The sequence below is a fragment of the Trachemys scripta genome, chromosome 9 (assembly GCF_013100865.1).
Source record: "Trachemys scripta elegans isolate TJP31775 chromosome 9, CAS_Tse_1.0, whole genome shotgun sequence".
Lineage (NCBI taxonomy): Eukaryota > Metazoa > Chordata > Testudines > Emydidae > Trachemys > Trachemys scripta.
The window spans coordinates 47531825-47551216 of record NC_048306.1 but is presented as its reverse complement, the minus strand read 5'-3'; the positions used below and the strand labels follow the sequence as shown (position 1 = coordinate 47551216).

The window sequence follows — 19392 nt, the reverse complement described above, 5'->3', positions numbered from 1 at the left end:
AGTTCAATGCAGAGAACAGCTGCTCGTACAAGGTGAGATCTACACACAGGAACTGGATGGATGGGGTGAACACCTGACACATTTCAGAGGTAATGAACTTAATCAAAGAGGCACCAAGCCAGGAGGATCGCTGAGTGATAGGAAGGGAGGGTGGAATGAGGAGAGTTAAAACTTTACACAGCTGGGAAATTTGTCACTGATTTACCATAATTCTGCTGAACAACAACCTCCTGGGCCACAGAATGCTATTTCCAGGGTATCTACTGTGTCATTTCCAGGAACATGAGAAGAAGTGCTTTAAATAGTCCATGGTGTTTACTGAGTTATTTTTCTAGCACATTTCTCAACATCAATATCAGAGGAATAAGAAGAAGCTGCAGCCAATATCATTCTTCACTCTCTTTCCCTAAGCTTGGAAGCCCTGGCCTGGCTAGCCGAGAATGGGAGGGGAATGTTGTCTCAAAGGCCCCAACCCCACAATTTGTTGGACGTGGGTAGGCTTCTGTGCTAGCATAGAGTCGCCGTCCATTGGCTTTAGCAGCTTTGGGTCAGTTGCAGGATTGGGCCCAACACCTATCAGTCTTAGGCTTCCCCTCAGAGCTCTACTGGTGATCCTAACCCTGATACAAAGCCTGCTCCTGACTGGACAGCTGTCCCCCTGCGGCTCTGCAGTCACCCAGATCAGCTCTGGCTTTCAGCTTCTAACCAATGGATTCCGGATGTTTGTTTTCTCTAGTTTGGGGCCTTTTAGTTCTTAGAAAACACTTCTGTGGGTTTAATCTGTTCGTGGCTGCATCACTTTGAGCGGAAGTCGGATTCCATTAACGCATCACAGCCTGTCTGCCTAGGTATAGTGGTTATATGGCCCTCTTGGCCTCTGCAAGTTCACCTTGGGTCCCCAAAACATGCCATTGGAAGAGGGGGAGGGGATGAGATCGCATCCTGTCACTGACTTGTTTCCTGGGTCTAACCTAGTGATCAGCATCTCAGAAGAATCCTTGACAGATCAGTGGCATTATTTACATGCAGAGTGTAGCTGAGATCACTCCCACGCCTGCCTGTAGCGTGACCCGCTGCCCCCCTTCCCCTTTCAATCTTTGTCGGTTATTTAAAACCAGTGATGAAAACAACAGGATCAAAGAAGGGTTTGGTGTTTGATTTTAGTTAGAATCAGTCTCAGGCGGCTCCACCATGCCCCTGAAGTGGAACCCCTCCTGCCCTGGGCAGAGCACCCTTTTCTTGAGTGAGAGGAGATTTTGCTTTCTGAGCTCAGATCCTCAACTGGCCTAAATCAGCCCAGCCCCCTGCGTCCCACTGACATGAATGATGCTAAAAGAATTGACACCAACTGACGATTGGGCATTTTAGCTTCAACAGAGCTATGCTGATTTACACCCGCTGGGGAGCTGGTCCATGGGCTTCAATGGAGTTACACCAATTTACATCAGCTGTGCAGCTGGCCCTTCCTTGGAAGCTCTTAGGAAAAGCCAGAGGCAGGGAGCCGGAGCACGACCCCAGCTGGAGACCTCTCCGAGGATTGCCCCATTGGCTCGCTAGGCCCCATCACATCTTCACCTGGAGTTCAGCTCTACTTTCTCGCCATCCCAGCGGCTCTGGAGCTGAATCATCTCCCAGACCTTCTCCCGAAGCTGCTGCTCCAAGCGTGCCCCCTGCAGAGCCTGCTTCTCCAGCGAGCAGGCTGCGCCACTCTCGGACAGACGCAGGTTCGAGTCCAGGTTCAGGCAGGCAGTCTGAAGGCGGCGTGCAGTCCTTGCCATGTCTTTCTGGGCCTCAGCCAGGCCTCTGGCAACAAGAGAGAAATCGCCACATGTGAAGAATCACACAGAAATCCTTGTGGTTTTAGAGAGCATCACCTCAAAGTCCAGCCAGGGCTCCTAGCACCCAGCCAGCCAACAGCTGTCTGAACCTCCTCCCAGCAACTACCAGGGCCCCAGCAATGGAAACCTACTCAGGACAGCCTGGCATGACTCACTTCCTGGGGGCACCAGATCCAGTGCCTCTCCTTTGGAAGCTCAATCCCCTGTCTGGCTGTTATGATGTTATTAATATGAACTGTGACCGTATAGATCATTGTTACAACCAAAGTCCTATAGTGGCACCAAATCTTGTACAAAGGAGGTCACGTAAGGTGTCAATGAAAAGGTTATGATTTGCTTGTTATGATTATGCTATCTGTATGCATGCATCATTTTTGTATTTAAAGTTATAAGTATTGGCTCTATACTGTCTGTATTTCAAACTTGTGCTATGCTTCTGGGTGACACCCCAGACAATTTGGCATCAGCACTGCCTAGCCTGCTTGATGGCCAATTAAGGACCATCAGCTATACAACTGACCCATTGAGAGAAGGTAGATACACCCTGTGACTCAGCAAGGCATACAGGGACATGCCTATGGACAGAACTCTAAGGTTTTTCCATGCCATGTGCTGGTTGGCTTGTGTTTGGAACAAAGGAAGCACAAGCCATATGGCAAAAGGACTATAAAAGGCAGCTGCATCATCTCCATTTTGTCTTTAGTCCTGCTTCTAACCTCTGGAGGAACTTTGCTACACTGAAGCTCTGCACAAAGGACTGAATGACCCATCCAAGCTGTGGATGTACTCCAGAGACTTGATTTGAGCCTGCAGTTTATTCCATCACTGCTACCGGCCTGAACCAAGAACTTTGCCATTCCTGTATGTAATTGATTCCATTTAACCAATTTTAACTCTCATTTATATTTCTTTCTTTTTATAAATAAACCTTTAGATTTTAGATTCTAAAGGATTGGCAACAGTGTAATTTATGGGTAAGATCTAATTGGTATATTGATCAGGGCCTGGGGCTTGGTCCTTTGGGATTGGGAGAACCTTTTTTATTTTACTGGATTATTGATTTTCATAACCATTCATCCCCATAAGGAGTGGTGGTGGTGATACAAGGGAACTGGAGTATCTGAGGGAATTGCTTGTGTGACTTCTGGTTAGCCAGTGGGGTAAAACCAAAGTCTCTCTGTTTGGCTGGTTTGGTTTGCCTTAATAGTCCAGCTTTGGGCTGTAACTGCCCTGCTTTAAGCAATTTGTCCTGAGTTGATACTCTCAGTAGTGTTCCGCCAGAGGCCGCATCGTTACAGCTGTGCAGCTATCATCCCGGGGAACTTGCTGCAGAGATCACGCCTAGTTGGCACAGGCACTTTCTGACTTCGCTTAGGTCAGCTGAGAGATCCAAGGACCCTCTGGCTGTGGTTAGCTGGTATCGTTCCATCTTTGGCAGTCCCCGGGATCAGATTTACATACCCCCTGGAGGGGATTCAGGTTAGGGCACTGTTACTCGGAGCCAGCGCGTGAACCAGCTATCGAGATCTACACACTCATCATCCTCCTGCTTCCACCTACAGGGCCATCAGGGATAGCGGGGAAATCTCCTGGCAGAACACCGCCCAGGGAGTACTCACTGCTCTGCTGTGGCACGCAGCTCCGCCAAGTTACTGCGCAGCGTGGCAGCTTGGCGCCATAGCAGCAGGATCCCGCTGTGCTCATTGCTTAAGTACGTGCCAGAGCTCTGAGGAAATAAGAGCAGAATGTGAGGGGCTGTGAGGGCAGAGGTGACGTCTCAGAATTCAGGAGTTCACCAACGGAGTGCCATGGCCGAGGCCCAGGCTCCATCCCATCCCTTCTGCAGCCTAACTCGATGTGTGTGCACCCCCGCAGCACACTGAACTGAGGTTTCCATTGAGTTGTCAGCAGTGACGTCCAGCCCCCATTCCCGAGTGGATACAGTTAATGGAGAACCCTGCAAGGTGTACACGCCATTCCATCTTCCCCCCAATGTACATCACTTTGTATTTATCAGCACTGATTTTCATCCCCATTGTGCTGCCCACTCCCCTGGCTTGTTCAGGTCTCTCTGACGTTGCTCTCTGCTCCTCGCTACCCTAAATAACTGCGTGTCATCTGCAGACTGTGCCCCTCACTGCTCTGCACCCCCCGCCAGCCAGGTCATTAATACATCTATTAAACTGCATTGGCTCTAGAACAGAACATTCAGCTCTCAGCTCCAGGGAAGTCACTTTATTTGACCCACCCTGCTGTGTTTAAGGTCAGACTAGTAACAGGCTACATGGGCAGATTTAGAAATGGAGCCGGTGTAAATTGGCACAGCTCCATTGACGTCAGGGGCCCAGGCCTCCAGCTGGTCTAAACTGGCATCACTCCACTGAAGTCAACAATAAAAAACCAAACCACAATGCCCAGCAGAAGGACTCACCTCCCTGTTGTTGCCCCACTGGGATGCTCTCTGCTCTAGCTCGCCTCTCAGCCTGTGCAGGTCTGATGTTGCCTTCTCCAGCTCCCCCGCCAGTCCCTGATTGGAGCATTTCATCTGGTCCAGATGTTCCCGCAGCAGCATGTTCATCTGGGAAAGGCTGGTGCTCCTAGGGCAGAACAAGCCAGACATTGGTTTCCCTTGTGCTGCAGCACTGGCACTAGAGGGCAGCTCCGATCTCCAGGTACTCCCTTTGCTCCAGCAATCCTGCCCCAGTAGCAGGAACACCCTCTCCTGTGTGGGACACTCCGTCTCCAGGCTCAGTCCATTGGACATTTACCCCCATATGGAAGGAGATGAAGAGAATACAGTCGCCATGCCTTGGATTCTGATCTCCAGAGCACAGCTGTGTGGCATGTGCTGCTCCTGCAACAGACCACCCTTCAGAAGCAAAGGTGTGGAGACACCAAACCTATTTCATTGCACGTACCATTCCAGGCCCTTCGAGTGGCTCTGAGCTAATGGCCACACAGTCAGAGGGCATCAGGCAATAATAATGCTTATCGCCTGTATAGAGCACTGCATTTCTCAAAGCACTGTATGAACATTAACACATTGTTTCTCCCTTCAGCCCTGGGAAGTAGGGAATGATCATCCCCATCTCATTATGGGAACTAATTTCTTTGGGCTACAATTGAGAAACACCATCCCTGCTCAGGGACCTGTATACAAATATTACACTATTCGTAGAACTAAATGGAGTGGCCACAGCTCAGACAATGACCCAACTTGGGATCCCTCAGCTAGCCCGAGAGCTGCGTCCTTCACAGATGTATAGACGCTGAGGCCAGAAGGGAGCGTTGTGCTATCTAATCTAACTCTTGCAGAGCACAGACCTGAGCAGCTCACACAGTGATTCCTGCAGCAAGCCCACAACTTCCGGTTGAGTTAGAGCACATTTTTAGAAAGACACCTTTATCCTCAAGTGCCTGGGGAAAGAGCCAGGCTCTGCAGTGGGCCTGAGAGGCTCACAGATCCTGACTCTGTGGGGCCAAGGAGGGAGCACATTCTGGACCTGAGGTCAGAACACCCTGCCTGCAGCACCTTTCCAATGGGACCCATCTCTGCACATCCCACAAGCAGCAGTATGGCATGAGGAGAGCAGTCACCCCAACCCCCCCCCCCATCAGCATGGGGAGAGCAGTTGCCCCAAACCTTCCATCGGCACAGGGAGAACAGTCAGATGCCACCCCAAACCCCGCCTCAGCATGGGGAGAAGAGTCAGCTTTCACCCCAAACGAACATCGGCACGGGGACAGCAGTCAGCGGTCATCCCAAACCCTGCCTGGGCACGGGGACAGCAGTCATCCCAAACCCCGGATCCTCACAGGGACAGCAATCAGCGGTTACCCTAAACCCAACCTCGGCAGGGGGACTAGAGTCAGCGGCACCCTGAACCCCACTCCTGTACGGGGACAGAAGTCACCCCAAACCCCACATCAGCACAGGGACAACCATCACTCCAAACCCCGTATAAGTTTAAATCAATGCCTTGAAGTCATTTCTGAAAGCAGCAGGGAACAGGGCAGACCTCAGACCCCCTGCGCTGTGTCTGCAGCTTGACACACCCCATTTATGAATGGGTAACCACATCCTGTGCTGGCTCACGCTTCCCAATGCTCTCAAGGTGCCTCCTCCATCTACTAAACTCTCCCATCTCAGGATGCCCCAGGACCTCCCTTCTGCCACCTCCCACCAGCACCCATCCAAACTCCACCCAGAGGACCTTGCTGCAGCCCCACCACAGACACAACCCTGCATCCTGGTGGGTCCCAGGTAGATCTGGGATCCTGGGTGAAAACACAGTGAGAAAGGCAGCATGCTCACATGCTGCCTAGCAGGAATACGTGCAGGACTGGCCCCCACAATCCCTCTAAAACAGCCACTATTTCATCTCCTGGTTTCTGAAGATTAGCCCCTCAATAGCTGGAGATTACAGAGCAGCAGGTGGTAGAAAGGAATTTCAGTGGGTGCTGGCTGATGGAGCTGGTTGGAGACTGTTGTATATGTGGGGGTATTCTGAACAGCAACCCCCCATCATTTGCCTTTGCTGGGTGACTCAGCTCCCTGGGCGAGATCACAGCCAGGCTGAGTCACAAACAGAAAACAACAACCTCCTCAGCCGCTTTGCAGTGCAGGAGGAGAGGAAAGACACATGCAAGTGTATCTGTGTGTTGCAGAGAACGGCAAAGAGCTAAGAATTGAGCAAAGAAATCAAAGCACCAAGCTGCACCACATGGCCAGGCTCTGAAATCTCAAACTGGAAACATGTTGCACACCTGCATCCAAAATTACAGCTAGGGCTGGAGAGTTCAAGGGACAGCTAATGGAATACAGAGCCTGTTGCCTCCAGGTCCCCAGTTCAAATCCAGCTCAGACAACTGCAAGCTGTTACCATTAGATGGCAGTTGAGTAACACCCAGCTCTAGGCAATGCTCTAGCGCAGCGGTTCTCAAACTTTAGCAACCCAAGGGCTCCCATTTTGATTTAAAATTTTTCACAGACCCCCAAGTCGGCTTCTAATTTTCCCCAGGGGTGCTGAACCCCCACTCAGCCTCAGGCCCTGCCCCCACTCCACCCAAGGTTCCACCCTGCCCCATCTCGCTCCGCCCCTGCCCCACCTCTTCCCGCCCCCTCCCCCGAGCGCGGCCTGTCCCTGCTCCTTCCCCTCCCTCCCAGTTCCTCCTGCAAGCCACAGAACAGCTCTTCAGCGGTGTGCAGGAAGCACTGGGAGGGAGGGCTGGTGGTCCCAGACATGACTTTCGGACCCCTGGAGTACTCTCACAGACCCCCAGGGTCCACAGATCCCAGTTTGAGAACCGCTGCTCTAGTGTCACCTGCTGTCTCCCTTCCTTTGTACAAGGGATAACGAGGACCCACAGGTGCTCCTTGGACAGAGACAACAGCCTCACCTCTGCTGCTCCTCCTCCAGGCGGATAAGAGTGTTCTCCAGTTCTGTGCTGTGGTTGTGCTCTGAGCGGCACAGGCAGGATTTTGTGGACTCCAGCCGAGTCTGCAGCTGGGAGAGGGGAATGACACATCAAAAGGGCAAGGAGAGGGAGCAGAATGGCTCCCATAGGACAAAGAACTTCACGCAGGACAGACAGAAACAAAACAGACACAAATCAACAGACAAATGGAAAAGAACCAGCAGCTGGTACACCCAGAGACCTTCCATGAGGCAGAGAACTCCAGTTCCGGTCTGTACAAGAGTTTGCTGGGGCTCGACCCTCTCCAGGGCGGTGGGGAGCCACACCGGCTCACTACACCCCGGTGAGCTAGGGAAATTCGTCCGGCCGTGGGGTCTCACTCGGCAGCTCTTGCTGTAACCGGAAGAACACGGTAAGCCCGGCCCTGCTCAGGGCGGGCAACAATACGAAGTCTGGAGCTCAGGCCTCCAGTCAGGGCTGAGCGACAAACGAATACCAAGTATTAAGCCCAGGCCCTAGGTCAGTGCAGGGCAACAAACGCTGAGTCAGCGGCACCGGAGGCAGCAAACAGGGCGGCTAACAGGGGAGTTTGAGAGGGAGTTTGCAGGGGGAGGTAAAGGGGGAGGTAAAGGGGGAGGCAGGAGGGTGGGGTGTGGTGTGTGCCCTGTTTCCCCAGGTGCTGTGGGCAGAGACTGCAGCAGCCATGAGCCAAGCAGCAGCAGCAGACAGAATGCAGATGGCTGCATGTGGAAGCTGTGGTATGTATATAGTCCTAGCAGGAGACCAGGAACAAAGGTATGTGTGTATGAAGTGTCGCCTTATAGTGTTACTGGAGGAAAAGATTAAGGGGCTGGAGATGCAGGTAGAGACCCTGGTGGAGTTTAGGCGGGGGTTTGAGCAGCTGATGGAGGATAAGCAAGGCGGGGCTGAAGGGGAAGGCTCTAGGGTGCAGAAGGAGGCAGTAGTAGATGACAGCGAGAGGGGAATGGAAGGGGGAGAACAAGTGAAGTGGAAGCATGTGACTATGAGAAGCAGGCCAAGGAAAAGAAGGGCCAGTGAGGGGGGAATAGAACTCAGGAATAGGTTTGAGTGTTTGGATAACGAGGTAGAGGGGCAGCAGGTGGTGACTGAAGCTGGGAGGGTGAGGAAGAAGAGAAGAGCGGCTAGTCCGAGAGAGAGGGGGGAGGAGTTGATAGAGACAGCACCAATTATGGGCCACCAGAGGATAGAGGAAGGCATAAGGGGGAGCATAAGAGAAGATAGGAACAGACACAGGTCAGGACTAGAGGGATCAGAGACTAGATTACTAGATCGCACTGTTGCCAGGCGACGGCAGGTGTATGTAATTGGAGACTCTTTACTGAGGAGATTGGACAGGCCTGTGACCAGGGCGGACCCGGAGAACAGAAGGGTGTGCTGTCTACCGGGCGCAAAGATATACGATGTGGACCTGCGGCTGAAAAGGATCCTAAAAGGAGCAGGTAAGAACCCCTTGATAATCCTTCATGTAGGAACGAATGACACGGCTAGGTTCTCGTTAGAGAGAATCAAGGGAGATTATGCCAGGCTGGGGAAGACTCTCAAGGAGATAGAGGCTCAGGTTATCTTTAGTGGGATTCTGCCTGTTCTGAGGGAAGGGCAGCAAAGGGCTGATAGGATTGTGAGGATAAATAGTTGGCTAAGGGAGTGGTGCTATAAGGAGGGCTTTGGGATGTATGGCCACTGGGAGGCTTTCGGGGACAGACACCTGTTCTCGCGGGATGGGCTTCACCTGAGTAGAGAAGGAAATAGACTTCTGGGAGGGAGGCTGGCTCATCTTATCAAAAGAGCTTTAAACTAGGAAGTTTGGGGAGATGGTTGGGAGATGCACAGTTAATCTCCACGCCAGTTTCCAGTATTGAAAAGCTGAGTGTAATAAGAGGAGACATAGCCAGGGAGATGAGATTGGACATAGGTAGGACAGGGGGGACGAACACAAAGAGGCCCGCAACATACAGTGCTACTAATGGGAGACAGGCTAAACGACATACATTAGGGTGTTTGTACACCAATGCAAGAAGCCTAGGTAATAAAATGGAGGAATTGGAGCTCTTGGTCCGAGAATTGAAACCGGATATCGTAGGAATAACTGAAACGTGGTGGAATGGCAGTCACGACTGGAACGCAGGTATGGAGGGGTATGCGCTGTTTAGGAAAGACCGGGATAAAGGTAAAGGTGGGGGGGTGGCATTGTATGTCAATAGTGAAATAAGCTGTAAAGAAATAATAGTGGATGGAATAGATAACACGGAGTCCGTCTGGGCGATACTCAAGCTGGGTAAAAGGACTACTAGAGCCTCTTCGGGGATAGTGCTTGGGGTGTGCTATAGACCGCCGGGATCGACCCAGGATATGGATAAGGAACTATTTAATGTATTAAGGGAAGTAAACACTAATAGAAACTGTGTAATTATGGGGGACTTTAACTTCCCGGATATGGATTGGGGAACAAACGCTAGTAGCAATAATAGGGCTCAGATGTTCCTAGATGTGCTTGCTGATCAATTCCTTTATCAAGTGGTAGCTGAGCCGACGAGGGGGGAGGCCATTTTAGATTTGATTCTGGTAAGTAGCGAGGACCTTGTTGAGGAAGTGGTAGTGGGGGACAATTTGGGCTCCAGTGATCATGAGCTAATTCAGTTTAAACTAAATGGAAGGAGTACCAGAATTAAGTCAAAGACTATGGTTTATAATTTTAAAAAGGCCAATTTTAACAAATTAAGGGGACTGGTAAGGGAAGTGGATTGGGCAAACGTATTAAGGGATCTAAAGGCAGAAGAAGCCTGGGATTACTTTAAGTTAAAGATGCATGAGCTGTCAGAGGCCTGTATCCCCAAAAAGGGAAAAAGATTACTAAGCAAGAGATTTAGACCGAGCTGGATGAGCGACCGACTGAAAGGGGCGATTAGGAAAAAACAGAAAGCGTACAAAGAGTGGAAGAGGGGAGGGATCAGTAAGGAAACTTATCTTAGTGAAGTCAGAGAATGTAGAGATAGAGTGAGAAAGGCCAAAGGCCGTGTAGAGTTGGACTTAGCAAGGGGAATTAAAAGCAATAGCAAGAGGTTTTACAGCCATATAAATAGGAAGAAAGCAAAGAAAGAAGAAGTGGGACCGCTGAAGACTATAGCCGGAGAGGAGATTAAAGATAATCTAGGCATGGCGCAATATCTCAATGAATATTTTGCATCGGTGTTTAATGAGGCCAGTGAAGGTATTAGGGATACTAGCACCGTTACAGAGGGGCATACAGGATGGGGGATTACAGCATCCGAGGTAGAAACAAAACTAGAACGCCTTAATGGGACTAAGTCGGGTGGACCGGACGATCTTCATCCGAGAATATTGAAGGAATTGGCGCGGGAAATAGCAGGCCCATTAGCAACTATATTTAATGAATCTGTAAACTCGGGGGTGGTCCCATTAGACTGGAGAATAGCCAATGTGGTTCCTATTTTCAAGAAAGGGAAAAAAAGTGACCCGGGTAACTATAGGCCTGTTAGTTTAACATCAGTAGTGTGCAAGGTGCTGGAGAAGATTCTGAAAGAGAAACTAGTTGAGGACCTTGAGGTTAATGGCAAATGCGATAAATTACAGCATGGTTTTACGAAGGGCAGATCGTGCCAAACGAATCTGATCTCCTTCTTTGAGAAAGTAACGGACTTATTAGATAAGGGAAATGCAGTGGACCTAATATACCTGGATTTCAGTAAAGCGTTTGATACAGTACCCCATGAGGAATTATTGATTAAAATGAAAAACATGGGGATCGATATGAAAATCCAGAGGTGGATAAGGAATTGGTTAATGGGGAGAATGCAGCGGGTCGTATTAAAGGGTGAATTGTCAGGTTGGAGGGAGGTTATTAGTGGAGTGCCTCAAGGTTCGGTTTTGGGACCCATTTTATTTAATCTATTTATAACTGACCTCGGGACCGATTGCAAGAGTGGGCTGATAAAGTTTGCGGATGATACGAAGGTGGGAGGAGTTGCAAACTCGGAGGAGGATAGGGATATTCTGCAGGGAGACTTGAATGAGCTTGTGAATTGGAGTATCAGAAATAGGATGAAATTTAATAGTGAAAAGTGTAAGGTGATGCACTTGGGGATGAATAATAACAATTTTAGTTACAAGATGGGGACGCATTGGTTAGAAGTAACGGAAGAGGAGAAGGACCTAGGGGTCCTTGTGGACCGCAGGATGACTATGAGTCGACAATGTGACGTGGCGGTGAAAAAAGCCAATGCGGTCTTGGGATGTATTAGGCGAGGTATATCTAGTAGGGATAGGGAGGTCCTGCTTCCGTTGTATAAGGCGCTGGTGAGACCTCATTTGGAGTACTGTGTGCAGTTCTGGTCTCCCATGTTTAAAAAAGATGAACTCAAACTGGAACGGGTGCAGAGAAGGGCGACTAAGATGATCAGAGGAATGGAAAACCTGTCGTATGAAAAGAGATTAGAGGAGCTTGGGTTGTTTAGTCTGACAAAGCGAAGGCTGAGGGGGGATATGATTGCTATCTTCAAATATATCAGAGGGGTTAATACAAGGGAGGGAGAGGAATTATTCCAGCTTAGTACTAATGTGGACACGAGAACGAATGGATATAAACTGGCCGGGGGGAAGTTCAGGCTTGAAATTAGACGAAGGTTTCTGACCGTCAGAGGGGTGAAATATTGGAACGGCCTTTCGAGGGAAACGGTGGGGGCGACGGACCTGTCTGGTTTTAAGATTAAGTTGGATAAGTTTATGGAGGGAATGGTTTAATGGTAAAACATAGTAGCCAAGGAAAACTCAGCAATCCTGTTAAGGGTGCTACAACAGATGCAAATTGGGGGATGAACCGCTGATAGTATCCAACGAGCCCCAGGAACTGTCAGACTTGGAGCTCCGTGGTGGGGGTCGGGCAGGCTGCCAGGACTTGCACTTTCCCAACGAGGGGCTTCACTCGTCCTCCCCCTATAGTGTATCCCAGGTACGTGGTCTCCTGCCATCCGATGCGGCACTTTTTTGGGTTGGTTGTCAGTCCCACCTGCCGCAGGGATCTCAGGACCGCCACCACCCATTCCAGCTGGTCTTCCCAGTGGCAGCTATAGAACACAACATCATCCAGGTAGGTGGCCATATAGTCTTGATGGGGTCGTAGAAGGCAATCCATTAGCCGCTGGAACGTCGCCGGGGCCCCATGGAGGCCAAAAGGCATCCGGGTGAACTGGTAAAGTCCCGTTGGAGTGGCGTACGCTGTCTTTTCCTTAGAGGGGTCATCGAGCGGGATCTGCCAATACCCCTTACTGAGGTCGAGGTGGTGATGAACCGGGCCTCGCCTAGGCAGCCCAGCAACTTGTCCACATGGGGCATCGGATAGGCGTTGAACCGTGAGATGGCATTCACCCGTCAGAAGTCTGTACAAAAGTGTCGGGTGCCGTCGGGCTTGGGTACCAAGACCACCGGGCTACGCCACTCACTCTGAGATGGCTCGATGACCCCCAAGGCCAGCATGGCTTGTACTTCTTCCTCCACCTCCTGGCGCATCCGGTACGGCAGTGGTCTGGTTGTTTCTCAGATTACCTTCCCTGGCTCAGTCTGGACAGAGTGACAGACCAGGGTCGTGTACCCAGGTAGGGCCATGAAGGTTCCCAGAAAAGCCTGCAGGAGACATTTGGCCTGCTTTTGCGCTGCTCCTCCGTGAGAGTGTCGCCGAGCAGGGGAGCAGCGGGGTCCTCGGTCCGGCGTGCGCGGGGACCGAACTCAGGCTCTGGTGGGTAAGGATTAATCAGGCCCTCCCGCTCCCGCCACGGTTTCAACAAATTCACATGGTGTCGCTGAGTCTTCTTGCGCTGGTTGGGCTGGCAGATCTCGTAGGTGACGGGCCCAACCTTCCGAGCTACCTCGTAGGGTCCCTGCCAACGGGCCAGTAGCTTCGACTCGCTTGAGGGCAGGAGGCGCAGGACCCAATCCCCGGGTTCAAAGTCACGCACCTGCACCCCTTGGTTATAAGTCTGTTCCTGCCTGTCCTGGGCGGCCCTTAAGTTTTCACGAGCCAGGGCCCCAGCCTGAGCAAAGTACTCCTGCATCTGGAGGACATACTTCAGGAGGCCCTGAGTTGGAGAGGGAGACTGCTCCCAAGTTTCCCGCATTAGGGCCAACAGGCCCCATGGGCAGTGCCCATACAACAGTTCAAACAGGGAGAACTTGGTCGAGGACTGGGGTACCTCGCAGATGGCTAACAGCAGGGGAGGGAGCAACTGTCCCATCGGCGTAGCTCCTCCGGGTGGAATTTCCGCAGCATCTCCTTGAGGGTCCGGCTGAATCGTTCCACCAGCTCGTCCATCTGCGGGTGGTAGACAGAGGTCCGTAACTGTTTGACCCCCCCAGGATCTTGCAGATCTGCTGTAACAATTGGGAGGTGAAATTAGTGCCTTGATCTGTTAGGATTTCTCAGGGCAAGCCCACCTAAGCAAAGATCTTCACCAGTTCCCCGGCGATGGTCCGGGCGGTGGTGCTCCGTAACGGAATGGCCTCTGGGAAATGGGTGGCGTAGTCCACGATAACCAGGACATACTGGAACCCTGACGCACTTTTTGGGAGGGAGCCCACAAGGTCCATGGCCACTCGTTCAAATGGTGTTTCTATTATAGGCATGGGGACAAAGGGTGCCCTGGGTACTTGTTGTGGAGCGGCTAACTGGCACTCCAGGCAGGAGCTACAATAGTTCCTCATCTCTCTTCATCACGGCGTGCCGGTGACACCATGGTACCAGCAGCTGGGTTTGGGGCTCCTTCGTGCGGGAGTCAAGGTCGATCCGGTAAAGACGGTCCCGGCGTAGTTCCAAGTGGGGCCACTGGGTTGCACGTTGGGGGTCGATGATGGTCCCATCGGCTGCCGCTAGCTGTTCATAGGCCCCGCTAAGGGTAGGGTCAGCTCTCTGGTCATGGCAGAAATCGGTATGGAGGAGGGTCTCGACCACTGGCCCCGGCAGGGGATTGTCGGCTTCTCCGGTTCCTGCCTCGGGTTCTGGGCACGGGTTCCCGTGCTCCTCTTCCGGTAGGGCCCCCTGGGACTCTCCTTCCAAGGCCGGGGTTAACCGGAGGATCTCCTCAAAGGCAGGCCAGTACCGCCCCAAAATCACCGGGTACGCAAGTCGAGGGGCTAAGCCAACAACGATTCGTCAGGTGACGCCAGCCACTGTTAACTGGACCCAGGCACTAGGGTAAGGCCGGACATCCCCATGGATGCACTGCAGGTGAACTGTTCCCAAGTGGGGGTCCGCCTGAGGTCCCAACGCCTGGCGAACCAGTGTCTGGCCACAGCTGGAGTCGATCAAGTCCTGGGTGGGGTGGTCACCGACAACTACCGGGACCATGATCTTGGGAGCCTGTGGTAGCCAGGCCCTCATGTCCCCTGCACAGACCTGACTGAAGCTGCAGTCCATTTCTGTGCAGTCCCGTTGCAAGTATCCCGACTTCCCACAACGGAAGCAGGGCCCGAGTTCAGGGTGACCGCCACGGGAGGGGGCTCCCCTCAGACTCTTAGGGGGACTCCGGGGAACCCTCACGACACTCGGCACGGGGTTGAACGGTCCGGGCCGAGGGGGAGGTTCTGGGCGTCTGAGCCGAGGTCCCGGGCGGGCCTCTTGCCTGCGGCCCAGGTTCCGTGGTCTGGTTGGGACGTCCACTTTTCTTTCAGTGTTCGGGCGTTCCAGCCCGGGGTTTTGAGCTCGGAGGGTGGGCCCCACTGGCGTTTCGGTCGCGAGGAAGTCTTTCATCAGCGCAACGGCCGCAGCTAATGTTGCCGGCCGGTGGCGGAGCACCCAGGCCCATCCTCGTGTTGGGAGGATGTGCACGAACTGTTCAAGGATGACTTGTTCCATAACCTCCTCCGCCGTCCTTGTTTCCGGCTGTAATCACTGCCTACACACCTCCTTCAGAGCTTGGGCCACCAGCCTGGGTCTGGTGCCCATGGGGTACGTCTGGCTTTGGAACTGCTGCCGAAAAGTCTCTGGGCTGATATCTAAGGCATACAAGAGTGCAGCCTTCACCCAGCTATAATCCCTTGCCTCTTCCGTAGCCAGCCCCCTGTATGCCGTCTGGGCAGTCCCTGTTAAGTAGGGGGCCAAAAGGGTGGCCCATTGGTCCTGGGGCCACCCCATGATCAGCGCCACCCGTTTGAACAACGTTACCAGGACCAGGATGGCGGTGCGGGGCGACCCAGCCTCGTCCTCTGGCTGTGGGTCTATGGGGCACGGCAGCGCTGTCACGAGTTGTTGCAGCCGGTCTCCAAGATGCTGAATGAGCTGCTGCTGGAGTTGAGCGGTATGCTACTGTTGCTGCTGCTGGAGCTGGGCAGCGGCTTGCTGCTGCTGTATGTGGGCAGCCTGCTGTCGCTCTTGACTCTTGGCCAGCAGCTTAAACAGTCGCTCCATCTCCATGGTTCTCTTGGGGAGTCTTTCCCCCTCAAGCCTCTTCTCACAGGGGCCAAGGGATCACTCTCCACTTCTGGTACCACGTGTACAAGAGTTTGCCAGGGCTCGACCCTCTCTGGGGCGGCGGGGAGCCACACCGGCTCACTATACACTGGTGAGCTAGGGAAATTCGTCTGGCCGTGGGGTCTCCCTCGGCAGCTCTTGCTGTAACTGGAAGAACACAGTAAGCCTGGTGCTGCTCAGGGCGGGCAACAATGCGAAGTCCGGAGCTCAGGTCCCCAGTCAGGGCTGAGCGACAAACGAATACCAAGTATTAAGCCCAGGCCCTAGGTCAGGGCGGGGCAACAAAAGCTGAATCAGGAGCTCAGGCCCTCAGTCAGGGCTGAGCAACAATATTAGGCCCAACCCTCAAAAGGCCTGGGAGAGGGGGAGACTGCCATCCACGGGTTGGGTGGCGGGGGGATGCAGGCCCTCCCACTCCACTGTGTCCCAGCCCGAGGCCCTAGCAGCGGCAGAAGACCCGCTGCTGTCAGTGGGGATCCTGGCCGCAACACACTGACATAGGCTCTGGCAGTGCTGCAGCCAGACTGGGGTCAGCTGCCCCCGGGCTACTTCCATACTCCCCCCCGGGGCCTACCTCGGTCCTGGTGTCGGCCTCTGGGGGATCCAGGACCATGGGCTCGTCGGGGCAGGGATTGATCGACAGGCCCAGTGGCTCCTCCAGATAGCGGGCACAGGGCAGGCCCGGCGGCTCCTCCGGATAGCGGGCGTAGGGCAGGCCCGGCCAGTCCTGGCGGCTGCCTTGGGCCGTGGGGTCTTCCCAGTCGTGAACTAGGCTGGAGACATCTGGTCTCTCCAGCAGCTGGGGCCTGACTGAGCTGTGAGGGCGAGCTTTTATACTTCCGGGTCGCCGCCTGACCCTCTGAGGGGCGGGCTCAGAGCTCCCTAGCTCCGCCCACTCCGGCCTCTGGATGGGCTGAGCCCGCCCGCTTCCCGGTTTGCCAATACGGCCTCACTACATGGTCCTTAAAGCCAGGGGTTGTGCCTCCCAGCCAACCGGGCCACTTTGGATAGACGATTACCTGCATTTACAGGGAGCCAGAGCCATTTATTTAAGGTCTTTTCTTCCCAAAGCTGCATCCAGAGTTCATTCCAGATAAATGCAAAGAGCCAGATTCTCAGCTGGTGTAAACAGGCATACCTCAACTGAAATCAATTAAGATAAACTGATTTACACCAGGTGAGGATCTGCCCCAGAAACCTTTGACTGGACTCTGGGGCCCCCATTTCCTCCCCCATGTCACTGGGACTTAATGCTGTGATGCTGCCCGTCATTAATGATCTGGAGGATGGTGTGGATTGCACCCTCAGTAAGTTTGCAGATGACACTAAACTAGGAGAAGTGGCAGATATGCTGGAGGATAGGGATAGGATACAGAGGGACCTAGACAAATTAGAGGATTGGGCCAAAAGTAATCTGATGAGGTTCAACAAAGACAAGTGCAGAGTTCTGCATTTAGGACGGAAGAATCCCATGCACTGCTACAGACTAGGGACCGAGTGGCTAGGCAGCAGTTCTGCAGAGAAGGACCTAGAGGTTACAGTGGACGAGAAGCTGGATATGAGTCAACAGTGTGCCCTTGTTGCCAAGAAGGCTAACGGCATTTTGAGCTGTATAAGTAGGAGCATTGCCAGCAGATTGAGGAACATGATCATTCTCCTCTATTCGGCACTGGTGAGGCCTCATCTGGAGTACTGTGTCCAGTTCTGGGCCCCACACTACAAGGAGGATGTGGAAAAATCGGAAAAAGTCCAGTGGAGGGCAACAAAAATTATTAGGGAGTTGGAGCACATGATTTATGAGGAGAGGCTGAGGAAACTGGGATTCTTTAGTCTGCAGAAGAGAAGAATGAGGGAGGATTTGATAGCTGCTTTCAACTACCTGAAGAGGGGTTCCAAAGAGGATGGATCTAGACTGTTCTTAGTGGTACCAGATGACAGAACAAGGAGTAATGGTCTCAAGTTGCAGTGTGGGAGGTTTAGGTTGGATATTAGGAAAAACTTTTTCACTAGGAGGGTGGTGAAGCACTGGAATGGGTTACCTAGGGAGGTGGTGGAATCTCCTTCCTTAGAGGTTTTTAAGGTCAGACTTGACAAAGCCCTGGCTGGGATGATTTAGTTGGGGATTGGTCCTGCTTTGAGCAGCAGGTTGGACTAGATGACCTCCTGAGGTCCCTTCCAACCCTGATATTCTATGATTCTATGATACGCTGGGGACTGACCATATTTCCCATTTTCCAAAAGGGAGAAAGGGAACACATCCAATCCTGCAGCTTTCTTGTGTTCCCATGGGCCACCACAGGGCCGTGCTGTGATCTCTTTCCTTCCTCCAGAACTCCTGGGAGAAATGCTGAGAAAGGCTCCAGTCCAGCAGCGCTCCTTGGGGAATGGTGAGTCCTAGAGCAGAGTGACTTGCTGTGTGTTGTCTCCTCTGCAGGTTGCAATCCCCTTCTCTCGCAGATCTCAAATGCACAGGGCTTTGTGGTTTTCAAACTGCAGTGAAATCCCATTGTCACCCATCCCTCTCTGCACTGCCCTGTCTGAAGTGCTCGGGCTGTTTTCTCAAAGGGTGGTGATGGGATCTGGCTGTCATGCCACCGCAGCAGGCTGCTTGGAAAGCCCCTAGAATCTTTTCAACTATATCCACTTTTACTAAGAGAACCATACACAAAGGGGCATTTGCAACAGCTGTTTTGTTAGGTGAGGCTGACTGCCAAAAGAACACAGAAATTAAACACAAAGGCATGATGGGATACAACTATGCAAATTTCTTGCAAAGTTCAGAGTAAAATCATTGCATGATTCGTCATACCATTTTTCTGCATTGCCAGGACAATGAAAGCTGTACTGACCATCTGTTTCTGGTGCTCGGATTCAGATGTTTTCTCTAGCAGCTGTTGCTCCAGCTCCCCACATCTTTTCTTGTACTGTAGTACCTAGGCCGAGGGGCAGAAAGGAGAAGTGGGGGAAGGGAATGAAAGATTTAGAAAAAAAGAAGGTGAGAGTAAGAAAAGAGGGCAAGAGAAGCCTGGATTAGGATAATTAGTTGGAGCATTACAGGCACTCAGGGTTAAATGATCACCCATGGGGCTACCACTCTGTCAATCCATGACGCTTACTGATGACAGAGGGTCAGATTCAACGCCCTCTAACGTCAACGTCACTCCACTGACTTCAGTGGGCTTTGGATCATGCCTTTAATGCAATAAATATGAAACTGTCACCTGGAAGACAGGAGAGGCATCTTAACGTGACATAGAATCCAGTCCCACACAGCCGAGTAGAGTGCTAAGCAAACTGTCTCGGAAATGCATGTTCCCTTCCTAAAGTTGCAGCAGGGCAGGGGGTTACCCAGAGGTGTAGTGTGTGTGTGGAGGGGTTATCAAGAGGTGCAGTGGGGAGGGGGGGGGGGAGGGGTTAGCCAGAGGTGCAGAGGGGGGGGGGAAGGTTGCCCAGAGGTGCAGTTGGGGGGTGGTTGCCCAGAGTGCAATGGGAGGGGTTATCCAGAGGTGCAACAGAGGTTGGGGAGGTCGTCCAGAGGTGAAATGGGGGGTAGGGTGGCTTACCCAGAGGTGCAGTGGAGGGGTGGGGTGGGTTACCCAGAGGTGCAGTGGAGGGGGG

General features: G+C 52.5%; 1 protein-coding gene across 1 annotated transcript in view; it reads right to left on the bottom strand.

Annotated features, from left to right (window-relative positions):
• Window positions 1-19392, bottom strand: part of CROCC2 (ciliary rootlet coiled-coil, rootletin family member 2) — a 177731-nt gene that overhangs the window by 119329 nt on the left and 39010 nt on the right. The window contains exons 5-9 of the mRNA XM_034781674.1: window positions 18624-18707; window positions 7239-7345; window positions 4270-4435; window positions 3458-3564; window positions 1576-1803 (exon numbers count right to left, since the gene is read on the bottom strand). Of these exons, the coding sequence (XP_034637565.1) occupies window positions 1576-1803; window positions 3458-3564; window positions 4270-4435; window positions 7239-7345; window positions 18624-18707 (692 nt within the window). The remainder of the gene's footprint in view (window positions 1-1575; window positions 1804-3457; window positions 3565-4269; window positions 4436-7238; window positions 7346-18623; window positions 18708-19392) is intronic.